A 20,886-nucleotide genomic window follows, 5' to 3' on the forward strand; every position below is an offset into this window, starting at 1 on the left:
TCACACAGATAGATTGGCAACAGGCTTGGAATCTACCAATCCACCGTTGTGAAGATGTCCTAGGAGACGAAGACCATCGAGCAGCGCGCTGGAAGCAGCCGAAAACCGAAAACGGAACATCCAAAGAAGGCGCGGAAGATAAGGCAGTACTTTAAGAATAACTCGAACCTTTCCATCCGAGACGTTGCCAAAAAGGTCAATTCGTCCAGCAAGCCATGAAGCGGGATAGGCTACGTGTTTTTAAGGTCAGGAAGGCGCCAAACCGGACTGACTAGCAAGACATGGTGGCCAAACTGCGTGCGCGGAAGCTGTACCGTGAGTGGCTGCTCAAGCCAGGCTGTCTCGTTATGGACGACTAGACACACATCAAAGTAGACACCGAACAAATCCTCGGCCTCGAGTTTTTTGTCGGTACGGCCCGCATGGAGGTTCCGGATGAGAAAGATGGACAAATTCACGATGGTACAGCAAGCCGTTAGTTATAACCGGCACCATAAACGGGCAGATTTATCGAGAGGAATGCTTGCAGAAGCGTTTGTTGCCCTTCCTCCGCTCTCACCGTGGTCCCACTTTGTTCTGGCCGGATCTCGCTTAATGCCATTACGCCAAGCCTGTAATGGATTGGTACGAAGAAGAAGTTGAAGAAAAACCGAAAAACATTCAAAACCAATGAAGCTTTGAAGAAAAAACTAGAAGAAATTGTGTAAGAGAGATGGGCAAAACCTCTCCCAGGATCGCATGAGCAGTGTTAAGAGAAATGTACGAGTATTCAGCTTGGCGGAGGGAATTTAATAAATATTTTTTTCCAAAATATAGCTAATGTATAGTTATTTCATCCTTTCAGGGATTCTCAAATTTTCAGATTTGAGAAGTATCCGATTTAAACTGATTTTTCGTGATCATTTTTGCGCGTCTCATTTTTTTTCCGAGTCCAGTCTCATAAAGCAGCTTCTTATATGGCAATAAAAATTTCCTTCAGAAGCTTCTTCATAAACGTAGCAAAACTTTTAACAAAAAACTGGTAAGGGGTCATGCACAAATTACATCACGCTCCAAGGGGGGGGGTCAAGCCAAGCGTAACAAGCCTTACAACATTTTTGAAGGACTCATACAAAAAACGTGACAAAATTTCTTGTCATCTGAAGCTGAGCAAGCTTCTTGCCCATAAGCTAGAACGCTTCTTGCCCAGATGCTGGAAAAATTTCTCCCAGAAGCCGGAAAAACTTCTTGTCCAAATACAGGAAAGCTTCTTCCAAATGAATATGTTTTCTTCAAGAAGCCGGAGAGGTGTTTTCCGAAGACCTAGAAAATATCATCCAGGTCCACGTTTAAAAAAAAACATTCTTGTTCACTTGAAAAAGTAGTATGTTCAGAAATTGATAAAGCTTCATGTTCAAAAGTCGCAAAAGCTTCATATTCAGAAGTCGAAAATGCTTGTTATACAGCAGCAGGGAAAACATGTCCCAGAAGCTGGAAGAATTTCCTCTATATGCAGAAAAACTTCTTTTCCAGAAGCTGGAAAATCTTCTTCCCAAAAGCTGGAAGTGCTTTTTACCACAAGCTGGAAAAGTTTTTTCCCAGAAGCTGGAAAAGCTTCTAACCAGAAGCAGAAAAAGCCTTTTTCCCAGAAGCTGGAAAAGCTTTTTTTCCCAAAAGCTGGAAAAGCTTCTTCCCCGGGCTGGAAAAGCTTTTTCCTAGAAGATGGAAAAGCTTCTTCCTAGAAGATGGGAAAGGTTTTCCCAGATGTTGGAAAAGCTTCCCAGAAGCTGGAAAAGCTTTTTCCCAGAAGCAGGACAAGCTTCTTCCAGGAGAAGCTGGAAAAGCATCTCACCAGAAGCTCTGAAAACGGCTTCTAATTAGAAGCTCTCTCCCCAGAATAGCTGGAAAAACTTCTTAACCGAGACTGGAAAACTATTTTCTCAGAACCTGGAAAATAATTTCCCAGAAGCTGTCACAGCTTTCTCCCAGAAGCTGAAAAAGGATCTTCCCATAAGCTGGCATAGCTTTTATTTAAAAGTCGGTAAGCTTTTTCCAGAAGCTGGAAAAACTTTTTACCAGAAGCTGCAAAAGCTTTTTCCCAGGAGCTGGGAAAGCTTCTTCCCAGAAGCTGGAAGAACTTTTACCCAGAAGCTGGAAATGCTTCTTCCCAGAAGCTGGAAAAGTTGCTTCCCAGAAGCTGGAAAAGGATCTTCCCTGAAAAAAAAGCTGGAAAGCTTCTTCTCAAAAGCTGGAAAGCTTCTTCTCAAAAGCTGGAAAAGCTTCTTCTCAAAAGCTGGAAAATCTTTTTCCTAGAAGCTGGAAAAGCTTCTTTCCAGAAGCTGGAAAAGAATCTTCTCGGAAAAAGGTTAAGCTTCTTCCTAAAAGCTGGAAAAGCTTCTTCTCATAAGATTAAAAAGCTTCTTTCCAGGAGCTGGAAAAGATCCTTCCCAGAAGCTGGAAAAGCTGATTCCCAGATGCTAGAAAAGCTTCTTCTCAGAAGCTGGAAAAGCGGCTTCCCAGAAGCTGGAAAAGCTTCTTCTTAGAAGCAGGAAAATTGTTTACCCAGAAGCTGGAAAAACATCTTCCCATGAGCTGGAAAAGCTTGTTCCCATGAGCTGGAAATGCTTATTCTCTTGAGGTGGAAAAGCTTCATCCCAGAAGCTGGAATAGCTTCTTCCCAGAAGCTAGCAAAGCTTCCTCCCAGAAGCTTCTGAGAAGCTAGAAAACTTTCTTCTGAGAAACCGAAAAAAAATCTTTTTAGAAGCTAGCACAACTTCTTCCCAGAACCTAGAAATCTACTTCCCAGAAGCTGAAAAGTTTTTCCTCAAGATCTAAAATAGCTTTTTCCCAGAAGCCGGGAATGCTTTTTCTCAGAAGCTGGGAAAGCTTTTTTCCAAAAGCTGGCAAAGCTTCTTCCCTGAGGCTGTAAAAGCTGGAATAACTTCTCCCCGAAGCTAGAAAAGCTTCCTCCCAGAAGCTGGAAAAGCTTCTTCTTTTAAGCTGAAATAGCTTCTTCTCCGAAGTTGAAAAAGCTTCTTTCCGAAGCTGGAAAACTTTCTTCTCGAAGCTTAAAAAGCCTCTTAGAGAATCTGAAGAGCATCTTTCACAAACTGGAAAAGCATCTTCCAGAAACTGCAAAAGCTTTCATCAGAAACTGGAAAAGCTTCTCCGTGAAGCTGGAAAAACTTCTGGTTGAAGCTAAAATAGATGCAATTCATGCGGACAAATTGCCATCAGCTTCGTGCCTATCTTGATTATTTCAGCACTAACAGCATTTTTACCATATAAGTCAGATGATAAAAGCTCATGTAAGCTCTTCAACTGTTCCTGGCATTCCAAAACACCCCTCAAAGTAGGAATTGCTTGCTTTCATCTGCACTGGCAAACTGCCTCCGCTATTTTATCCCCACGGAATATGCTCTCAACGCCATTCAGATGTTTGTTGTAGTAAAGCTTCCACCTTTCAACTATCACAATGTTCGTCCGTTTGTTCACACCACGAAATATTTGCGGTTTGAGCTTCTTATAAAATGCACTACGTAGATTCAACATGGCATACGAAAGCAGCAGAAGCTTTTTGAATCCTCCCTAAACAGAAGTCTACTTAGCATCAACATTGAATCCAACGAAATTAGGATCAATCAGCGAACGAAAATGAAGCCAATGGAAATAAATCTTCAAAACTAAAATCAAGAAACCAAAAAAAAACACAGACAACGCAATGCAAATAACGAAACGTAAGACGACTGGATTGTTTGTAAAGAATTTCTTTATTACAAATAAAAATGTGAACATTTAGCTTTGATTCTCGCACTAAACAATTAAAACTAGTAATAATAATAATAATTCGAAGGAATTCGCGCGATACTTTCCATCAAGTGTCAGTTAGTCGATTTGACATACAAAAAGAGAAAAAAAGAGAATTGCATTCTAACGCATTTTGCTTCAGTTTAATATTTTCGTTTCGGTACGTTCTTCCCTCATTTTCAATAGAGCAGAGATTTGCATTCAGAGAAAAATATAAAATATATAGCTTTTGTTTTTTCCTAAAAGTAATAATAGCAGCACTTGTTGTTTGTTTTGCTTTATATACAGACATATCGTTCCATCTCTCCCCCTCGCTTACAAGTTTCTGTTTGTGATGTTTCTATTCGTCTGCCACGTCATCAAAGGGGAGTGGTTTCTCGTTCGGTTTTGTGCTAACCATCATCTCCAAGTCCGCGCACTTTTCGATTCCTCATCATTCCAATTTGTTTGCACTAATTTTATAAACTGTGTATAAAATTAACAACAACCTAAGACTTAGATCTTTCCTCCTGGCAGCTCTTCGGTTTTTTTTTATCTCAAAGTTTCGAGCGGAGAGAGTGGATTACTTTTCTTTCAATAAATTGTTTTTTAGATTTCTTAAGCATTTACAACTAGTACAACTAAACAAAGAGATTCATTCTTACTGGACGAAATTGATTCATGAATATGGTAGTTGCAAGTTCCTTTCCACCGGTGAAGGACGCCAAAACTGAATGAACAGATCTATTAAGCGATTCGTAAGCGCTAACAAGCATTTCGCGCTGAATAACAGTTTATGAAGCTAATCGGTAAACTGTTATTCAGCCTTAAATGTTCGCCAGACGTGTCAGGTAAAGTTAAATAAAGGAACGAAATGGAGATTAAAATCCAAAAAATAAACCTAATCGGGCCGGACTACAATTCAAAGAAGGCGTTACTTCGATAGCTTCCTTCGGGGATGTGTTCCCTTTTTTAAGCAGATGATAATTTTAAGCAGATAGTTGCAAACGGAAATCGATCCAACTCTTTGAGAGGATCCTCAGTCCCGATCTAACGGTCATTTCGTACAATATTTACGGATATTAAAGCACGTGTAGATAGAAAGGGGCTCTCTAAAGCTAAAAAAGAGCTCACACGCTCGCTGTGAAATGGAAATTGTTGTAGTTTGTACTGAGATTGTAGTAGTAGTAGTAGTCGTGGAGTGATTTTCCTGTCTCTAATAAACAAATGATGATTTCCAGTTTGATGCTTGATTATTTTCGTTTAAAAAATTTGCATTGAACACATTTCTTTTGAGTTTCATCATTTTGCAAAATTATGCGATGCGGTCAAGTTGCGACTAGACCGCGTTGATCAATGAGAACGATTGGAACTGCCTTTAACAACCGAGTCGATCGCCCAACTCGGGCGCACTTAGTCTATTGTGTTTAACGGTAATCAGAAAGTTCAGAAAAGAACGATAAAAATCCTTCAAAATCAATTGTTGAAAAAGTGTGAACGTGATGCATGTTCTTCTTCACGATTTGCTGTCCACTGCTCCTGCTGTCAGCGCGATTGATTAGATCATTCCGTGCAGATTTGCCGGATAATGAGATGCAACAGCGATCGCTTAGACGTACGTGGCCATTCCAGCGTTACCTCCTTGCAGCGACGGATTCTGCGGCGTTGATTGAGCGCTGACCGGAGGCTTTCCTGGCACGTACTGCCCAATAAACGATCCATCTTCGGTGAATTGACCGCCTAAAAGTACGCAGAACGGTAATTATCCAATTTTCAAATTTGATTAGCAAGTTTTAACTGAAAATTATAACGAACGAAATTACCTTTCAAACAAAAGAAACTGAAGCTGCATTCGAATTCCACAAAAACTGCTTAAAACAAAGGAGCAAGTGAACAGCAAACTCACATGACGTCAAATAAATAATTTAAAAACAAAAAAATGGAAATAAATTACACTTTCCAAGTTCAATCCTTCAAAAACTTACTTAACCGATAATTACTAAAAAAACAAAGCGAACAACGTTTCTCCTAAACATAAAAAAATATGTTCGACCCTGCCTACGTTTTTTTCTGAATTCGTTTGATTTTCGCTCCTACATAGTACAAAAAGAATACTCGGAAAAATTTAACGCTATATCTCCCACAGTTCAAATACATTTCTGGCTAGTGTGTGATTTGATTGGCTCGTCGGTAGTTGCACTGTGTTACCCGCCATACAACCCTCTGTTGTATCGCGTCCTCCACTATTAAAACCATGATAACAATCCAGGATTTTTGCTCAAATTTTTCAACGGCCCACGATTTTGGTCGTTTTCTTTCCCTCTTTATCTCGAAGCTACCTCATCTTACTAGCAACTAGACTATTTTTCTCGGACTACGTTTTTTTGTTTGTTTTGTGTTGCTGCCTAAAATCATCTTAAACTAAAGTCGCAAACGCCTGTGAGTTGCTGTCCGCGTTCTTGCCCTTTCGGCCGTACTGCCCGATGAAGGAACCGTCCTCATTCATACCTTCTGAAGAATTTGAAGTGGATAAAAGAAAAAAGAACGAAACGAAAAGCAAAAAAACGATGATAAATAAAAATGGTAATAAAAGTAAAACTAGGAATGAGTTGTAAATTGCGTTGTAATCATTTGAGGTTCACAGCAGCGGTAACAAAGTCAATAGTCGTTTCATTCTTATCAACCGGCATAAGAATAAATCTCGGGTAATTTTTCAAAAGGAGCAATTGAACATTGAAAGGCTCTCTATGTTTATTTTCTCTAACATTAACCTCTTCAGTTGCATTTTTTGTTTGAAACGCTAGCCAAGGACATTGCCTTTCGATCCATAGTGAAAATCTTTTGAAAAGCATTAGTATTACACTGTTATAATCAAAAGAGAGCGAGAGAAAAGAGAATCCCTCATTATTACATAGATCCTTTTGAAAAGATACGCGAGAAATGATTTTGTACTTCATCATTTATAATTTAAACTATGAGAGGATTTCGCAGGAAATCTTGAAGGTATTATCATAAAAATCCCAAGGATTCTCACGAGAATGCTGAGCAAATTCTAACGAGCACATTAAAAGAATTTTGACGAGATCCTTGAGACTATTCTGATGAGAATCTTGGAAGGATTCGGAGGAGAATCTTGAGAAGATTCTGAAGAGAATCCTGAGAGGATACTGATGGCAATCCTGAGAGTATTCTTATTAGAATCCTATGAGGATTCTGATGAAAATCCTGAGAAGATGCTGATGAGAATCCTTAAAAGGATTCTGACAAGAATCCTGAGAGGATTGTGATGAGAATCCTGAGAGGATTCTGATGGGAATGCTGAGAGGATTCTGATGGGAATGCTGAGAGGATTCTGATGGGAATCCTGAGAGATTCTGATGAGAATCCTGAGAGGATTCTGATGGGAATCCTGAGAGGATTCTGATGGGAATCCAAAGAGATTCTGATGAGAATCCTGATAATGATTCTGATGTGCATCCGGAGAGGATTCTGATGATAATCCTGAGAGGAGTCTGATGATAATCCTGGAAGAGTCTGACGAGAATTCCGAGAGGATTCTGACGAGAATCCTGAGAGTTTCTGACGAGAAACCTGAGAGGATTCTGGTAAGAATTCTGAGAGGATTCTGGTGAGAATCCTGAGAGGGTTCTGATGGAAATTCTAGAGGATTCTGATGAGAATCCTGACAGGATTCTGATGTGTATCCTGAGAGGATTCTGATGAGAATCCTGAGAGGATTCTGATGAGAATCCTGAGAAGATTCTGATGAGAATCCTGAGAGGATTCTGATGAGAATCCTGAGAGGATTCTGATGAGAATCCTGATAGAATTCTGATGAGAATCCTGATAGTGATTCTGATGAGAATCCTAAGAGATTCTGATGAGAATCCTACGAGATTCTGATGAGAATCCTGAGAGATTCTGATGAGAATCCTGAGAGGATTCTGATGAGAATCCTGAGAGGATTCTGATGAGAATCCTGAGAGGATTCTGATGAGGATCCTGAGAGATTCTGATGAGAATCCTGAGAGGATTCTGATGAGAATCCTGAGAGGATTCTGATGAGAATCCTGAGAGGATTCTGATGAGAATCCTGATAGAATTCGGATGAGAATCCTGAGAGTGATTCTGATAAGAATCCTGAGAGTGATTCTGATGAGAATCCTGAAAGTGATTCTGATGAGAATCCTAAGAGATTCTGATGAGAATCCTATGAGATTCTGATGAGAATCCTGAGAGATTCTGATGAGAATCCTAAGAGGCTTCTGATGAGAATCCTGAGAGGATTCTGATGAGAATCCTGAGAGGATTCTGATGAGGATCCTGAGAGATTCTGACCTGAGAGGATTCTAATGAGAATCCTGAGAGGATTCTGATGGGAATCCTGAGAGGATTCTGATGAGAATCCTATGAGATTCTGATGAGAATCCTATGAGATTCTGATGAGAATCCTGAGAGATTCTGATAAGAGTACTGAGAGGATTCTGATTAGAGTCCTGAAAGTGATTCTGATGAGAATCCTGAGAGATTCTGATGAGAATCCTGAGAGGATTCTGATGAGAATCCTAAAAGAATTTAAACGAGAATCTTGAGTGGATTCTAACGAAAATCTTGAAAGGATTCTGACGAGAGTCATGAGAGAATTCTGACCAGAATCCTAATAGGGGAGGATCTTGAGAGGATTCAGACAAGAATCTTGAAAGGATTCTGACAATAATGGAGGATTCGAACGAGAATCCTGAGAGGATTTTGACGAGAATTCTGAGAGAATTCTGACGAGAATCCTGTGAGAATTGAATTCTGTCGAGAATCCTCAGAGGATTTCAACGAGAATCCTGAGCAAATTTTGTCGAAAATCCTGAGAAGATTCTGTCGAGAATCCTGAGAAGATTCTGTCGAGAATCCTGAGAGGATTTTGTCAAGATTCCTGAGAGGATTCAGTCAAGAATCCTGAGAATATTCTGTCGAGAATCTTGACAGCATTTTGTAGAGAATCCTGAGAGGATTTTGTCAATAATCCTGAGAGAATTTTGTCAAGAATCCTGAGAGGATTTTGAAAATCCTGAGAGGATTTGGACGAGAATCCTGAGAGGATTTCGACAAATAACCCGAGAGGATTCAGTCACGAATCCTGAGAGTGATTCTGATGAGAATCCTGAAAGTGATTCTGATGAGAATCCTAAGAGATTCTGATGAGAATCCTATGAGATTCTGATGAGAATCCTGAGAGATTCTGATGAGAATTCTAAGAGGCTTCTGATGAGAATCCTGAGAGGATTCTGATGAGAATCCTGAGAGGATTCTGATGAGAATCCTGAGAGGATTCTGACGAGAATCCTGAGAGGATTCTGACGAGAATCCTGAGAGGATTCTGACGAGAATCCTGAGAGGATTCCAACAAGAATGCTAACAGGATTCTACCAAGAATCCTGAGAGGATTCTGTCGAGAATCGTGAGAAGATTCTGTAGAGAATCCTGCGGTAATTTTGTCAAGAATCATGAGCGAATTCAGTTCAAAATCCTGAGAGAATTCTGACGAGAATCCTGATATGTTTCTGGCGAGAATCCTGATATGTTTCTGACGAGAATCCTGAGAGACTTCTGACGAAAATTCTGAGAGGATTCCGACGAGAATCCTGAGAGGATTATTATGAGAGTTCTGATGAGAATCCGGAGAGGATTATGAGGATACTGAAAGGTTTCTGACGAGTATTCTGAGAGGATTCTAAAGGGAATCATGAGAAAATTCTGATGATAATCCAGAGAGAACTCTGACGAGAATCCTGCGAGGATTCGTGAGAGATTCTCATCGGAAACAGACGGTATCTTCAAACGTAGAGCCGTAGAGTGTAGAGGACTGTCGAACTTGAGGAACCATGGTGTTGAACGACTGGGCAATCTGGTGGATCATCGGCTCGTTAATTCCAAGCACGAACGCCTTGCTTGTCTCACAAGTTTTAAGCCATTTCCTTTTGCAGCAGACATGTCCGATTACCTCGCAGCAGATTGGCTTCAATCATCTGTAGTTTGTTGGGACGTGATTCATATTATTTTTCACCATATGTCAATGGGACTCGAACGACAAGATACAATAAAGAAAAACACCAAGAACTCTCAGCTAGTTGGTTTTGAGGATGGATACTTAACAAAAAATTATATCACGCGCCAAACAAGAATGTGTCAAGTCCACCCGGCAGTTTCCAGAAGACGGGATGCTTTGCGAAAAGGAACAACATTGAGGTCGTTCACAAATTGAATACGGCGTAAGCAAGAATTGAAGTGTCCATTCTTGTAGAGTTCAATTTCTGTCCAAAAATTCATTTGAGTACAGGGCTACAAATGTTCCCAATGATCTTATCCATTATCCTTTGAGAGATGCATTGTCACTATATGGGTTTGAATGTTGTTGATAAATCTTCAAGAAATAGCTGGTTACGCTTGTAGATCCGAACACCAATTTTTCTCAGAGTTTGTTACAAACAGCGCCAATGAAAAAATCGGATTGGGTTTGGAAAACACTTTTTTAAACTTCACAGTAAATTAATCTATTTCATCTATTCCGACTATTGACTCGTTACCATCTGAAGCGAATACCTATAAACTTAAACCTATGTTTTATGTATAAAATAACTTAGTCAACCAACATGTATCATTATTCAGAAACAAACAGAAAAAAATCAAAACAACGAAAGAAGAGATACACTGGTAAACATGTGTCATATAGGAAAGAAAAGAAGTAAGATACACAAGTAGTTGTCAAAAAGAAAATCAGGAAAGCTGTCAAAACACTCTTTGATTTCTGAAAATAGTGATGACTATTCTATAGAACGTAAAAAAAAAACAAAAACTAAAAAAGGATTTTAGGGAATGGGCGAAAAGCTGCGCATTTTTCAAAAAAATGAAATCTACCAACTGAATCCTCAAAAATCCTTGGAACAAAAGTCGAAAATCTACGGTTTGAAAAACAATGGATGCATTCATGGTTTCATTACCTGTATCACCTTCACCATATTCCGCCATGGAATCAGTATCACTTTCCGGTCCCACCTTTTGCGAGCTCATCGACTGTCGGCCCTGGCTTTTATTGTCCAAGCTGTAATCACGCAAAACACTAAACTCTTTTTTGTATCCTTGGTCCGGACGGAGCCGCTCATGGCTATTGCTTTCCGAGTTTACAGGGAATCTTTAGTTTTGTTTTCCTGAACCCACCACTTTCACCTCGTTGATCATCCTCGAAATTGGTGCGAAGTTTTTGCGAGAGAAAGTTGCAAAACTTGCTGCTCTAAGAACTACTCTAAGCCGGGGCTCGTCCGTTTTTTTTTTTAGTTTCAATTGGGCAAGGGATTATTGAAGTGAATTTTCTTCTATTTGAAATTATGGGCGGAGATGGTCATAGATAGTGGGGGAAAATGAGCTTTTGGAGTACAAATCATGGGTGTGCTAGTATGAATGGAGTGTGGTACGTGTGGGTTACCACGGTTTAGTTTATGAAATGACTTAATATGGTGCAGCATTGTGCCTCACGTTAGATTATTCTGTGAATTTTAATGAGGCCAGAAGACAAACGGATACGGGAGCCATTATTTACAACTTGAATTACAATTCGAAGCGAGAAAATGAACGCTGGGTTACCCTAATTGTTTGTGGTTTAATTTATTGCCCTACGAGGAATACATAATTATGTACAGGAATTTCTAGCCATTAGCGCGCGTCAACCCTTTTGCACTTGGTCAGCCGAGTCAAGACGGTCGTTAGAAGTTTGTAAATTCACGCCATGAACCGTCCCGGTTTAATTGAAGGATATGTGTATTTACAGCCAATTTGGGGGTTGGTTTCTCTCGAAAGTGATCATCTGTTCCATAACGAAATTTTACTTCCGATTAGATTACGTTAGAGAATCGCTACTATCCCCCGGAAACCACAACCGATGTTAGTCGCTCGAAATCCTAAACTGACATGCAAATGGTAGATTAATTTAGGGCGGTATTTTGCTGGTCGATGTGTGAGAACTTGTAGTAAATTGAAATTGATGATTATTGATTGGGTACCCTTTGGTGGAGAAATAAGCTTTGATTTATCTGTTGGTTTGCAGTGTCAGTTTGAGAAAGTAAACCATTTTTAGTTTATACAAGCCAAATATCAAAAATCCAAATAAACCTTCTTAACACTTTATGTTGTTAAATTTAACAAAACTATAAGCACAAAATGGTCAATCCCTTCAAAATACTAGTATGTATTGTGCTTCTTTTGAAAAGGGAACAATTCATCCGTCATAATCATTGACTTTTTTTTCTTTAGGATTACGTCCCAACCGAGACAGAGTATGCTGCTATGCTTTTCCTAAAAATTGAGCGTTTAAAAAATAAGAAATTTTAAACCACATGTCTGGAATAATAGACCAGAGGGAAGCCAATCAGAAACTAGAATTTCCCAGCCATTTTTTAAAATTTTCTTTCAGGTATTACTCCCAAGATTTGTTCAGAAATTTATCTGGTGATTCTTTCGCGAATATCTTAAAGACCTTCAAGAATACAACCAAGTATTTTTATGTTAAGATGTCTTTAGAATTCCTTTCAGAGGTTCTTCCGAAAGTTCTTCCTATTATTACTCGAATCCTCAACCCAACAATTCTTCCGTAGATTTTTGTAAAGTTTTCTTAAAAAATACTTCTAGGAGAGCTTTTTTGAAACTTTCTTAGGATTTCTTCCAAAATTTTACTTCAGGATTTCTTCAAGATTTCAACCAGGAAGGATACTTCCCCCTGGATTTGCTTCAAAGATTTCGTTCAGGAAATTTTCCAAATTGCCGAGAAATTTATCATAGGTTTTTGGAAAAATATATGAACTAATCCAGCAGATATTTTTAAAATAAATCTAAAAGTAATCTTTTATAAAATTGCATCAGAAACACTTGTACACCCGATTCTGTTTTTGCACGGGGGATGCGTACCGTCCAAAAAAAGTTTTCAGTTCAAAATTTCAAAAACCGTGCAAAAAAAGTAACACCAGTTCTCGACGTTTCATGCAAAAATAAGGTTTTGGCGGAAAAAAATGTATGGAAACTTTTTTTACACGGCCGTGTAAAAAAAATCCGTGCAAAAACAGAATCGGGTGTAATTAGCTGTAGAAGAGAACTACTATTAGAATCTCTGAAGAAACTTGAAAAATTCTTGGTGGATTCTTTTGATAAATTGTTGGAATAATTCATTGAAAAGCCACCATATGACATTTTGAATAATATTTTGGATATCTTAGAAAAGTTACTGTAGCATTTCCAGATGAAATAAAAAAAATAAGCTTTTTGAAGAATCCGTACTAAAATTACCACTGAAAAATGTATTGAAATATCCTTCTATAGCGCTTGTAATCTGTAACAGAAAATCAAGTAGATAATCTCTAGATGCTTTGCTAGATTTTTTCAGGACGTAATTTAAGGATTTCTCTAGGAGTTAATCCAGAGATTCCATTAAGTACTCCTATTAAGACTGCTCAAGGGACTGCCTTAGCAATGTCTCATTACGCAACACTTTTTCATCTTGCATCTTTTTAAAGTTTTGTCATGTATCATAATGCAAAAAAAAAAATGATAATGAACGCCTCTCGATATGATTCCTAATACACTCTTAGTGGGCTTACGAAACTGCAAAAAATTTTGTACGCAACTCGTTGAAAAAATCAAATTTTAGAACTCTAAACGTAATTATCGTATGTACAACTCGTGCTATAAAAAAGATCATCCTGCAACTTGTTGCGTAAACCACTAATCAAATGGTTTATTCAAGAATTTTTATAGTATTAACTATTCATTAAAACTTCCTGGAGTTCTTCAAACATTGAAGAGTTGCTTGGGTTTGCTCCAGCATTATTTCAGAAATTTTAGCTAGATTTTGTTCAGGACTTTTCCAGACATTTTTGTAAAAAAATTATAGATTGCTAAATTTTTCTAGAAATTTTTCCTTTTTTCTTTTTCAGGATTTCCAATGTTTAACCATGGGGGCCTTCCTTAGCCGAGTGGTTAGAATCCGCGGCTACAAAGCAAAGTCATGCTGAAGGTGTCTGGGTTCGATTCCCGGTCGGTCCAGGATCTTTTCGTAATGGAAATTTACTTGACTTCCCAGGGCATAGAGTATCATCGTACCTGCCACACGATATAACTTTGGCAAAGAAAGCTCTCAGTTAATAACTGTGGAAGTGCTCATAAGAACACTACGCTGAGAAGCAGGCTCTTGTCCCAGTGAGGACGCTAATTCCATGGAGAAGAAGAACATGAATCTAAGAATGTTTAATAATATTTTTCTAAGAATGTTCCTAGAGATTTCTCTAGAAGCTACTCCAGGGAATTATCTAAGAACTCGTTTAGAAATTCTAATAAGAGCTTCATTATCAGTCTTTCCAGAGATTCTTGTACATTCATTTAGCAATTCCTCTACGGATTTTCCTAGGATTTTCTACAGAGAATCCTCTAAGAATTTTTTTCCGCATTCCTGTGTGTTATTCAAGAGATTCCTCCGGGAATGATTCAACACACTTAGCTTATTTCATTTATGGTGAATTTCGTTTGATTCTCAACAGCTGGCTGTCCCTTATTTTTCGAAAATGCGAAATGTTATTGTAAAGTGCTCATTTTGGTAAGAAAAAATCAGGTCAAAATTTAAAGTTCGTACGTGGACGCTAAGTGGTCCCCAGCGACCACATATATATTTATCTTGACGACTGCATGATAAAATTTAAAGGTATGCTTCCAATTCCCCTCTAGTAAGGTGAAAGTAAAAGATAAAATCGTGCCCAAAGAGAAAACCAGAGTCTAATTAGATTAAACAATACAAATAATGAATAAGGTACCGTGGGGCAAGTGGGTAATGGATTTCGCATAGTTGGAATTCTTCAAATTCTAGAGACCTTAAATTAAAACAAATGAGGTCGTGTATATTTTTCAGCTTGACTCCCACCACAGGTGGGACAAGTGAAAAGTTTGTCGTTTTGAACAATAAATTCAACAACTAACAGTTACATTCACGATTTCTATTACCTTTAACATCTGTTAAGGCGTCCCAATGAACAATAACATAAGTTACATGTAAACAAAGAAAATTTTATTCTTATTACTTGTATTTTCTTCTGTTCAGTTATGTTTGTTGAAATGATTCGACAACATCATAACTGCAACATTCCCAATGTTAGTTTTTACATCATGGGACAGCAATTGCATTTCTGCTCTGTAGAATTTCCACCGCTCGTTATTTGTTTTTAAGAAAATCGGATATGACGTCGGATAACTCTTCAGGAGAAATCAAACGGAATCCTTCAATAAAGTATTTAGAAACTTTTCAATCTCTAATTAGAAACTTTTCACTTGCTCCACGTGATTAGAAAATAAACAGTAATTGACTTAAAAGTGGTACAGAAAATTATTTTCCACAACTTTTTTCCATTTAAAATATTAAAATAAGATTGCACGCCGCCAACTTGTTACGGAAAGATAGTTGACAGGTTTACAATCTATCACTCTATTATACAATACCTAATGGCTGAAAAATCGTAGAAATATCTATCGTAATGTTCTCAATGGCCTCAAAGGTTTACGCATGAGTTTAAAATGATAATTCACATATTCAGTTAAATATGCCAATTATTTTAACTTACCCCATTTACCCACTTGCCCCGCGGTATTTTAACATTAATGATTCGTTTGCATTTTCCATATAAAAACTACAATAAAATATGCTATGACGATCTTCGCATTTTTTATGGGCCATACTGTAGGAGACTGTCAAAGTTCTGCTACAGAGAACCTCACACAGATTGATCTTGAAGAAATTGTTACTTGCTTTACAAAACATCTCGCAGAGATTCCTCTAGTTGTTTCCCAAGAAATTTATCAAGAAGTTCATTAAAAAATTGTCCCAGATTTTTTTGCGATTCGTGAAATTGATCTGGAAATCTCTACGTTCTTCAAGAATTTTGACTCACATGTCTCGATGAAAAACTTCAAGAAATCCTCTAGTGATTTGTCCAGAGATTTCAACTGGGATACTTTCAGGTACTCATACAGGGATCTTTCTAGAAATGTTTCTTCACCAATTCTTCCAGAAATACTTCCATCGATTTTTCAGAAGATGCTTAAAAGATTTTCTCCAGGAAATCTTTGAGCACTCGAACGATACTACCTCCAGTTGTTTCCTTAGGGATTACCCCGATTTTTTTTCCAAAGACTACACTAGGAGTTTCTCCAGATATTTTTTTTACTAATCCTTCAACCCAATTCTACAGTTGTAGCTCTGGAGAAATCTTCAGAATAATCTCTGAAACTTTAAGAAAATATACAGTAATACGAGTAGTAATACTGTCGTAATGTCCCGAGGAATATACAAAGAAAGAGGTATGTCTAACCTATGATGAAGAATCAAACTCATGTTTTTTGATTCCTGTTAGCTAACGTTTTACTTTTCGGTTTGGTTCCAGTTTAGTCTCTTTGTGGTCTTGTTTTCAAACTAGCAGTCTCTAAAGTTCCTATATTCAAGGCACCTCAACACTACCAGCCCTACAGTGTGATCGATAGAGTCATTTTCAAAATAAAGATTTAAATAATTAGATCCTATTACTTGATCTGCAGATATATAAATTGCATTCGAACCTAGTCTTGAACTTCATTGAGAAAGCTTTCGTTACAGTTGGAAAAGTCATGTTAAAAAATCGTTAGAAATTTAACCCTTTCTTTCCCACAGCTTTGTTCGACAATTTAACTATGAAAATGGCGTTTCTAAAAAAAGTGCTTGAACAAAAGTTGTACCAAATAAGCTATATTATTCAAAATCACAATAAACAATTTTGATTGTTTTTCAATAGTGAGTTGATTGTTTTTCAATAGTTTGACCCTTAGGTTACTTATTTTGATTTTTGATGAGACAAATGAGCGTATAAATTTATTCCAATCATTATTAAGCTACTCGTACCAATTCGGTTTAGCTAGCGTTCGTTGAAAATCGGTGGATCACCTGTGCTACCATGGGAAAGAGAGGGTTAAACAAAAGGAAGGAATCCTATTCGTTTATCCAAATTGTTTTTTAACCTTTCTCAATTTTCTTGATTCGTAAAGTAAACAAAATCTCATTCTGAATGTTGTAATATTTTGTTCTAGTAATTTTATTTTAGTTTATTTGCATAAATTCGCCCATTATTCCGGATATATTAAAAAAAATGAATATTTCAAATCATATGATGCAATTCCAAAAAGAATTTACTATTGCATTGATTCTAAGCATACGGAAATATGTTTCTCGAGATTTGTGTGGAGTCTTTAAAATGTGGGGACCAGGGGTCATGCCCTTTCTTAGTAGGTCGAAATTGATTCCACAGTTTTCGTACATAGAGAAATAGAGAAATATTGTAAATTTTTATCGCATAAAAGACAATTTTCATACAAAATATCCGAATTTACGCTAATATAGCATTATCATCTACAAAACAATGTATCACCTCCCACCAATTTCTTTTTACTGCAAGTTCTCACACAACCCGCTTTATCCTACAAAGTTCGTGATGACCTCGGTGCGCGCCCCAAGAAGCCTAGGGTCGGCTAGAAAAAGACGCTTCCTACTTTGCTAACGGCATTTTCTCGTTAAACACACCCGGAAGGAAGCCGTTCAGCCACAGCGTGGGTTACGCCGAACGCTTACGGGGACGCTAGCCTAGCACCTATTTAATAAGAAGAAGGGAGCCTACAGACAGACACTATGACCTGCAGAGAAGACACAACACGAGGGTGAGAGTAACAGGGAGGGAAAATGACACAGAAAACAATAGCATAGAGTGGAATGAATGTAATGTGTGGTTTTTGTTAGAATTTTGAACCAGTGTCAGCCTGATGGAGATGTTTTGTGATATGAATCTGATATGCAATATGGATTAAACATGTATTAAATATGGCAGCTATGATACTACAGGTTAACTTACTTATCCAGCTATCAGGAACACAAAAGCTACGCTTAGATATAATGGAATTAGTAATGAACTGAGGGGGAGGGGATGAAAGTGAGTCAGGAAAGGAAGGACAGAGATTTGGATAATTAACATCTAATTGACTATGGCGGGTGCTGCCGTGGGTGGGGAATAATTGCGTTTGGACACAAGGATTGCATGTGGTGGCGGAATATGGAACGAACCGAAAAGCATACCAATAACCGAAACTTACAGCCTAATTATGGACGCCAGAATGAACAAACAAACGATGCTCCAATGAGGAGGTTATTTTGGGATAAGAGGATTGTAAGGTTTCTCCAAAATAACCAAAAAGTGGGTTGGGGTGTTGATGGGTTACATTATACTTAGCCTTGGAATGAATGTGTGCTTGCTTTCTGACTCTCTAGGTGGGGTGCTGCCGACGTGAGGCGTGGCGTAAGATTGTTGATCCAACTCCATAGCTATTAGCGGGTGACGATGGCAAAGGCGGCGAAGCCTTGTCGCCGTGCTACCTATAGCTTACCCATTTTCTTGGCTTTTATGTGTGTATCATCATCCTCAGCGGGTGGCGGATTGGAAAGAGTGTGCATTCGGCGGGATGGGTTTCATTATGCAAGGGCGCATTGGGAGGTCAGGATCAAGGAAAACAATCTAATCTAGAGCACCGAAGAGGTAGTGCAATATTGAAGGTAAACAATTTGCACCTGCACCATCGGAGCGAAGGGTGCGTTCTTCTCGTAGGAGCAAGTTTAGACGAGAAAGTGTGGTTATGTACACAGGCACACAATCACGCACACACACACTCACAAACAAAACGTAGGAAAATGTTAGGCTTGTTTGTCCTGTTGAGTAGCTGTTGTTATCGATGGAATGGAAAATGCTAAACAGATGGAAACGGGCACTTATGATGGAGATGATAGTGAAGAAGTGGCGGTGGAGGTCGCTGGGGCTGTTGTAGGACTCTGTGCAATCTGAACAGAATGCATTCATGAAGCAATTTAGTTTCACATTATTGCACAGAATCCTGAATGTAGTCATAAGGACACAGATCTATTAGTTGCATTATTGAGCAAATTCCACTGGTGGTATTTACAAACGTTTCTTCTCCTACGCCATATATTTAACTACGTCTGTTTCTACTTTAATCGACCACAATGACCTCCACCTCCACGATGACTGAACACCATTTGGGGTTAGTAACTAAAACCCAAGGCACTTTGCAGAACACCAAAACCAAAAACAGACAAACACACTGTGTGCAGTCAGGGTTAATTGATGATTAGTAATACACACTGTAGGTATGCATGTGTACCCTTCTGGGATCTGGAATTGATGTGGCAGGAATGGATGATTGATATTGGGTACTTCGGATCTGTTAGGTCTAGGCAAGATAGAAGAAAATCCCATGCAAACTGATACTTACGGTTGGGAGTACTCGGGGAAGCCGCCCTCCTCGGTGTAGTCGTTCCGACCGTTGGCCAGCTCCCGGTCGTGCACGTCGTACTTTCCGCCGCGGTTCCGCTTGATGATACAGATGATGATCAGCAGCAGTATCAGGAACGCGATGGCCAGCATCATTCCGATGAACCAGCCGGCCGTGGCCACGTTCTGGCTCGGTACCTTGATGGGGGTATCTGCGGAAGCGGAAGCAGAATGTAAGTATGGTTTGCAGACGGTGCCGTTTTTGACGTAGGACAACGTATTTGAATTTTTGTTTTTTTTTTCCAAGAGTGTTCAACTTATGTTTCTATCAATATGGGAATGGCTATGGGAAATTCTTCAAACATGTGGAGTTTTTCCAGGCATCCATGAGTTATACAAGGGATTCCCCCAGTAATTATTTATGGGATTCTATCAGGAATTTTATCAATAATTTATCCACAGATTCATCCAGAAACTCCTTTACCCTAAATCCCTCAGGAATTCGTCCAGGCATTCTTCCAGAGATACTTTCAAAGGTTTCTCTACAAATTTCTCAGGTTTTTTCAACTGATTCCTTCAAATATCAATTCAAAAATTTCCTCAAATGATTTCTTCAGTAATTTTTCATGGCTTACTCCAAGGTTGGCTCCAAGAACTCCTCGAGAGATTTCTTCAGGAATTCCTTTAGGACTTAGTTCCTAGGATTCCATCAAGAATTACTCCAGGAATTACATCACGCATTCTTTCAGAATCACTCCAGGGATTCCTCAAGAAATTCATCACCAGGAAGTCCCCCAGGGATTTCTTCAGAACTTTTTAAAGGGTTTCCTCCAAGAATTCTTCCCTAAATTCCACCAGGAGCGATTATTTCTAGAATTTTTTTAAAAGCCTATTCCAAAGTTTCGTTCAACAATTTCACAAAAAAAAAATCCCACATGGATTTATTTAAGCAGGAATTCCTAAACAGATTCTTTCAGAATCAACCGAAAATTCTTAAGGAGATTGCTGAAGGAATCCCTCCCAAGAAATTATTACAGGGATTCCATCGAAAATTTCCAGGAATTCCAGGAAAATCTTCTGATTTTTCTAGTAATTACCCTAGGAATTCCTCCACAGGTTCTTTCAACAAATCCTTTAACGAATAATCCAAGCATTCTTCCAGGGATTGCTTCAGCGATTGTAGGTATTTCTGCAGAGATTTATTCCAGTAATTCTTACAGTGATTCTACTCAGAATTTCGCCAGTAATTCATCAAGGAATTCCTTCAGGGATTCCACAATAAAACTGCAAAGAATTCATCAAAACCTCCTCCTTGGGATGCCACCAGAAATTCCTTTAGAGATTTGGCTTGCAATTTTTTGAGAGATTCCTCCAGGTAATCCCCCGCGGGTTGTTCTAGGGAATATTCAATCAATTATTTTATAAATTTCTCCAGTGTTTCTTCCTCATATCCCTGTAGAGACCCTACAAGGCATTCCTCCTAGGATTTCTTCAGGAATTGCTTCAAGGATCTATCAGAAATTCTTACGAGGATTACCAAACGAATTTATGCGTCAAATCCTCCAGGAATTCCTTCCAATATTTCTATCAAGAATTTCTCCAAGAAGTTCAACGATTCGTAATCATCATCATCATCAAAACTTCAAAAGCAGTTTTTCTGTTCAAAACTAAAAAATGTTCGATGAAAATGTGTTCACTGTGTTTCGGTTGGAGAATAGAATGCAGTGAACACATTTTCGTG

The 20,886-nt window shown here is 38.6% G+C and overlaps 1 protein-coding gene across 9 annotated transcripts in view; it reads right to left on the reverse strand.

The window, feature by feature from the left end:
- Positions 1–3,730: 3,730 nt before the first annotated feature.
- LOC5570456 (neuroglian) overlaps positions 3,731–20,886 on the reverse strand; it is a 166,154-nt gene continuing 148,998 nt past the window's right edge. For 5 of the 9 annotated variants that reach the window (XM_021841109.1, XM_021841103.1, XM_021841124.1 and 2 more), the window contains exons 7-9: positions 19,147–19,357; positions 10,758–10,876; positions 3,731–5,505 (exon numbers count right to left, since the gene is read on the reverse strand). In XM_021841109.1, coding sequence (XP_021696801.1) covers positions 5,375–5,505; positions 10,758–10,876; positions 19,147–19,357 — 461 coding nt within the window. In that variant the 3' untranslated portion in view covers positions 3,731–5,374. Of the gene's footprint in view, positions 5,506–5,588; positions 6,277–10,757; positions 10,877–19,146; positions 19,358–20,886 lie in introns of all 9 variants that reach the window. The other 4 variants (XR_002499662.1, XR_002499660.1, XR_002499664.1 and 1 more) reach the window with 4 other exon arrangements.

The sequence above is a fragment of the Aedes aegypti genome, chromosome 1, assembly GCF_002204515.2.
Source record: "Aedes aegypti strain LVP_AGWG chromosome 1, AaegL5.0 Primary Assembly, whole genome shotgun sequence".
NCBI lineage: Eukaryota > Metazoa > Arthropoda > Insecta > Diptera > Culicidae > Aedes > Aedes aegypti.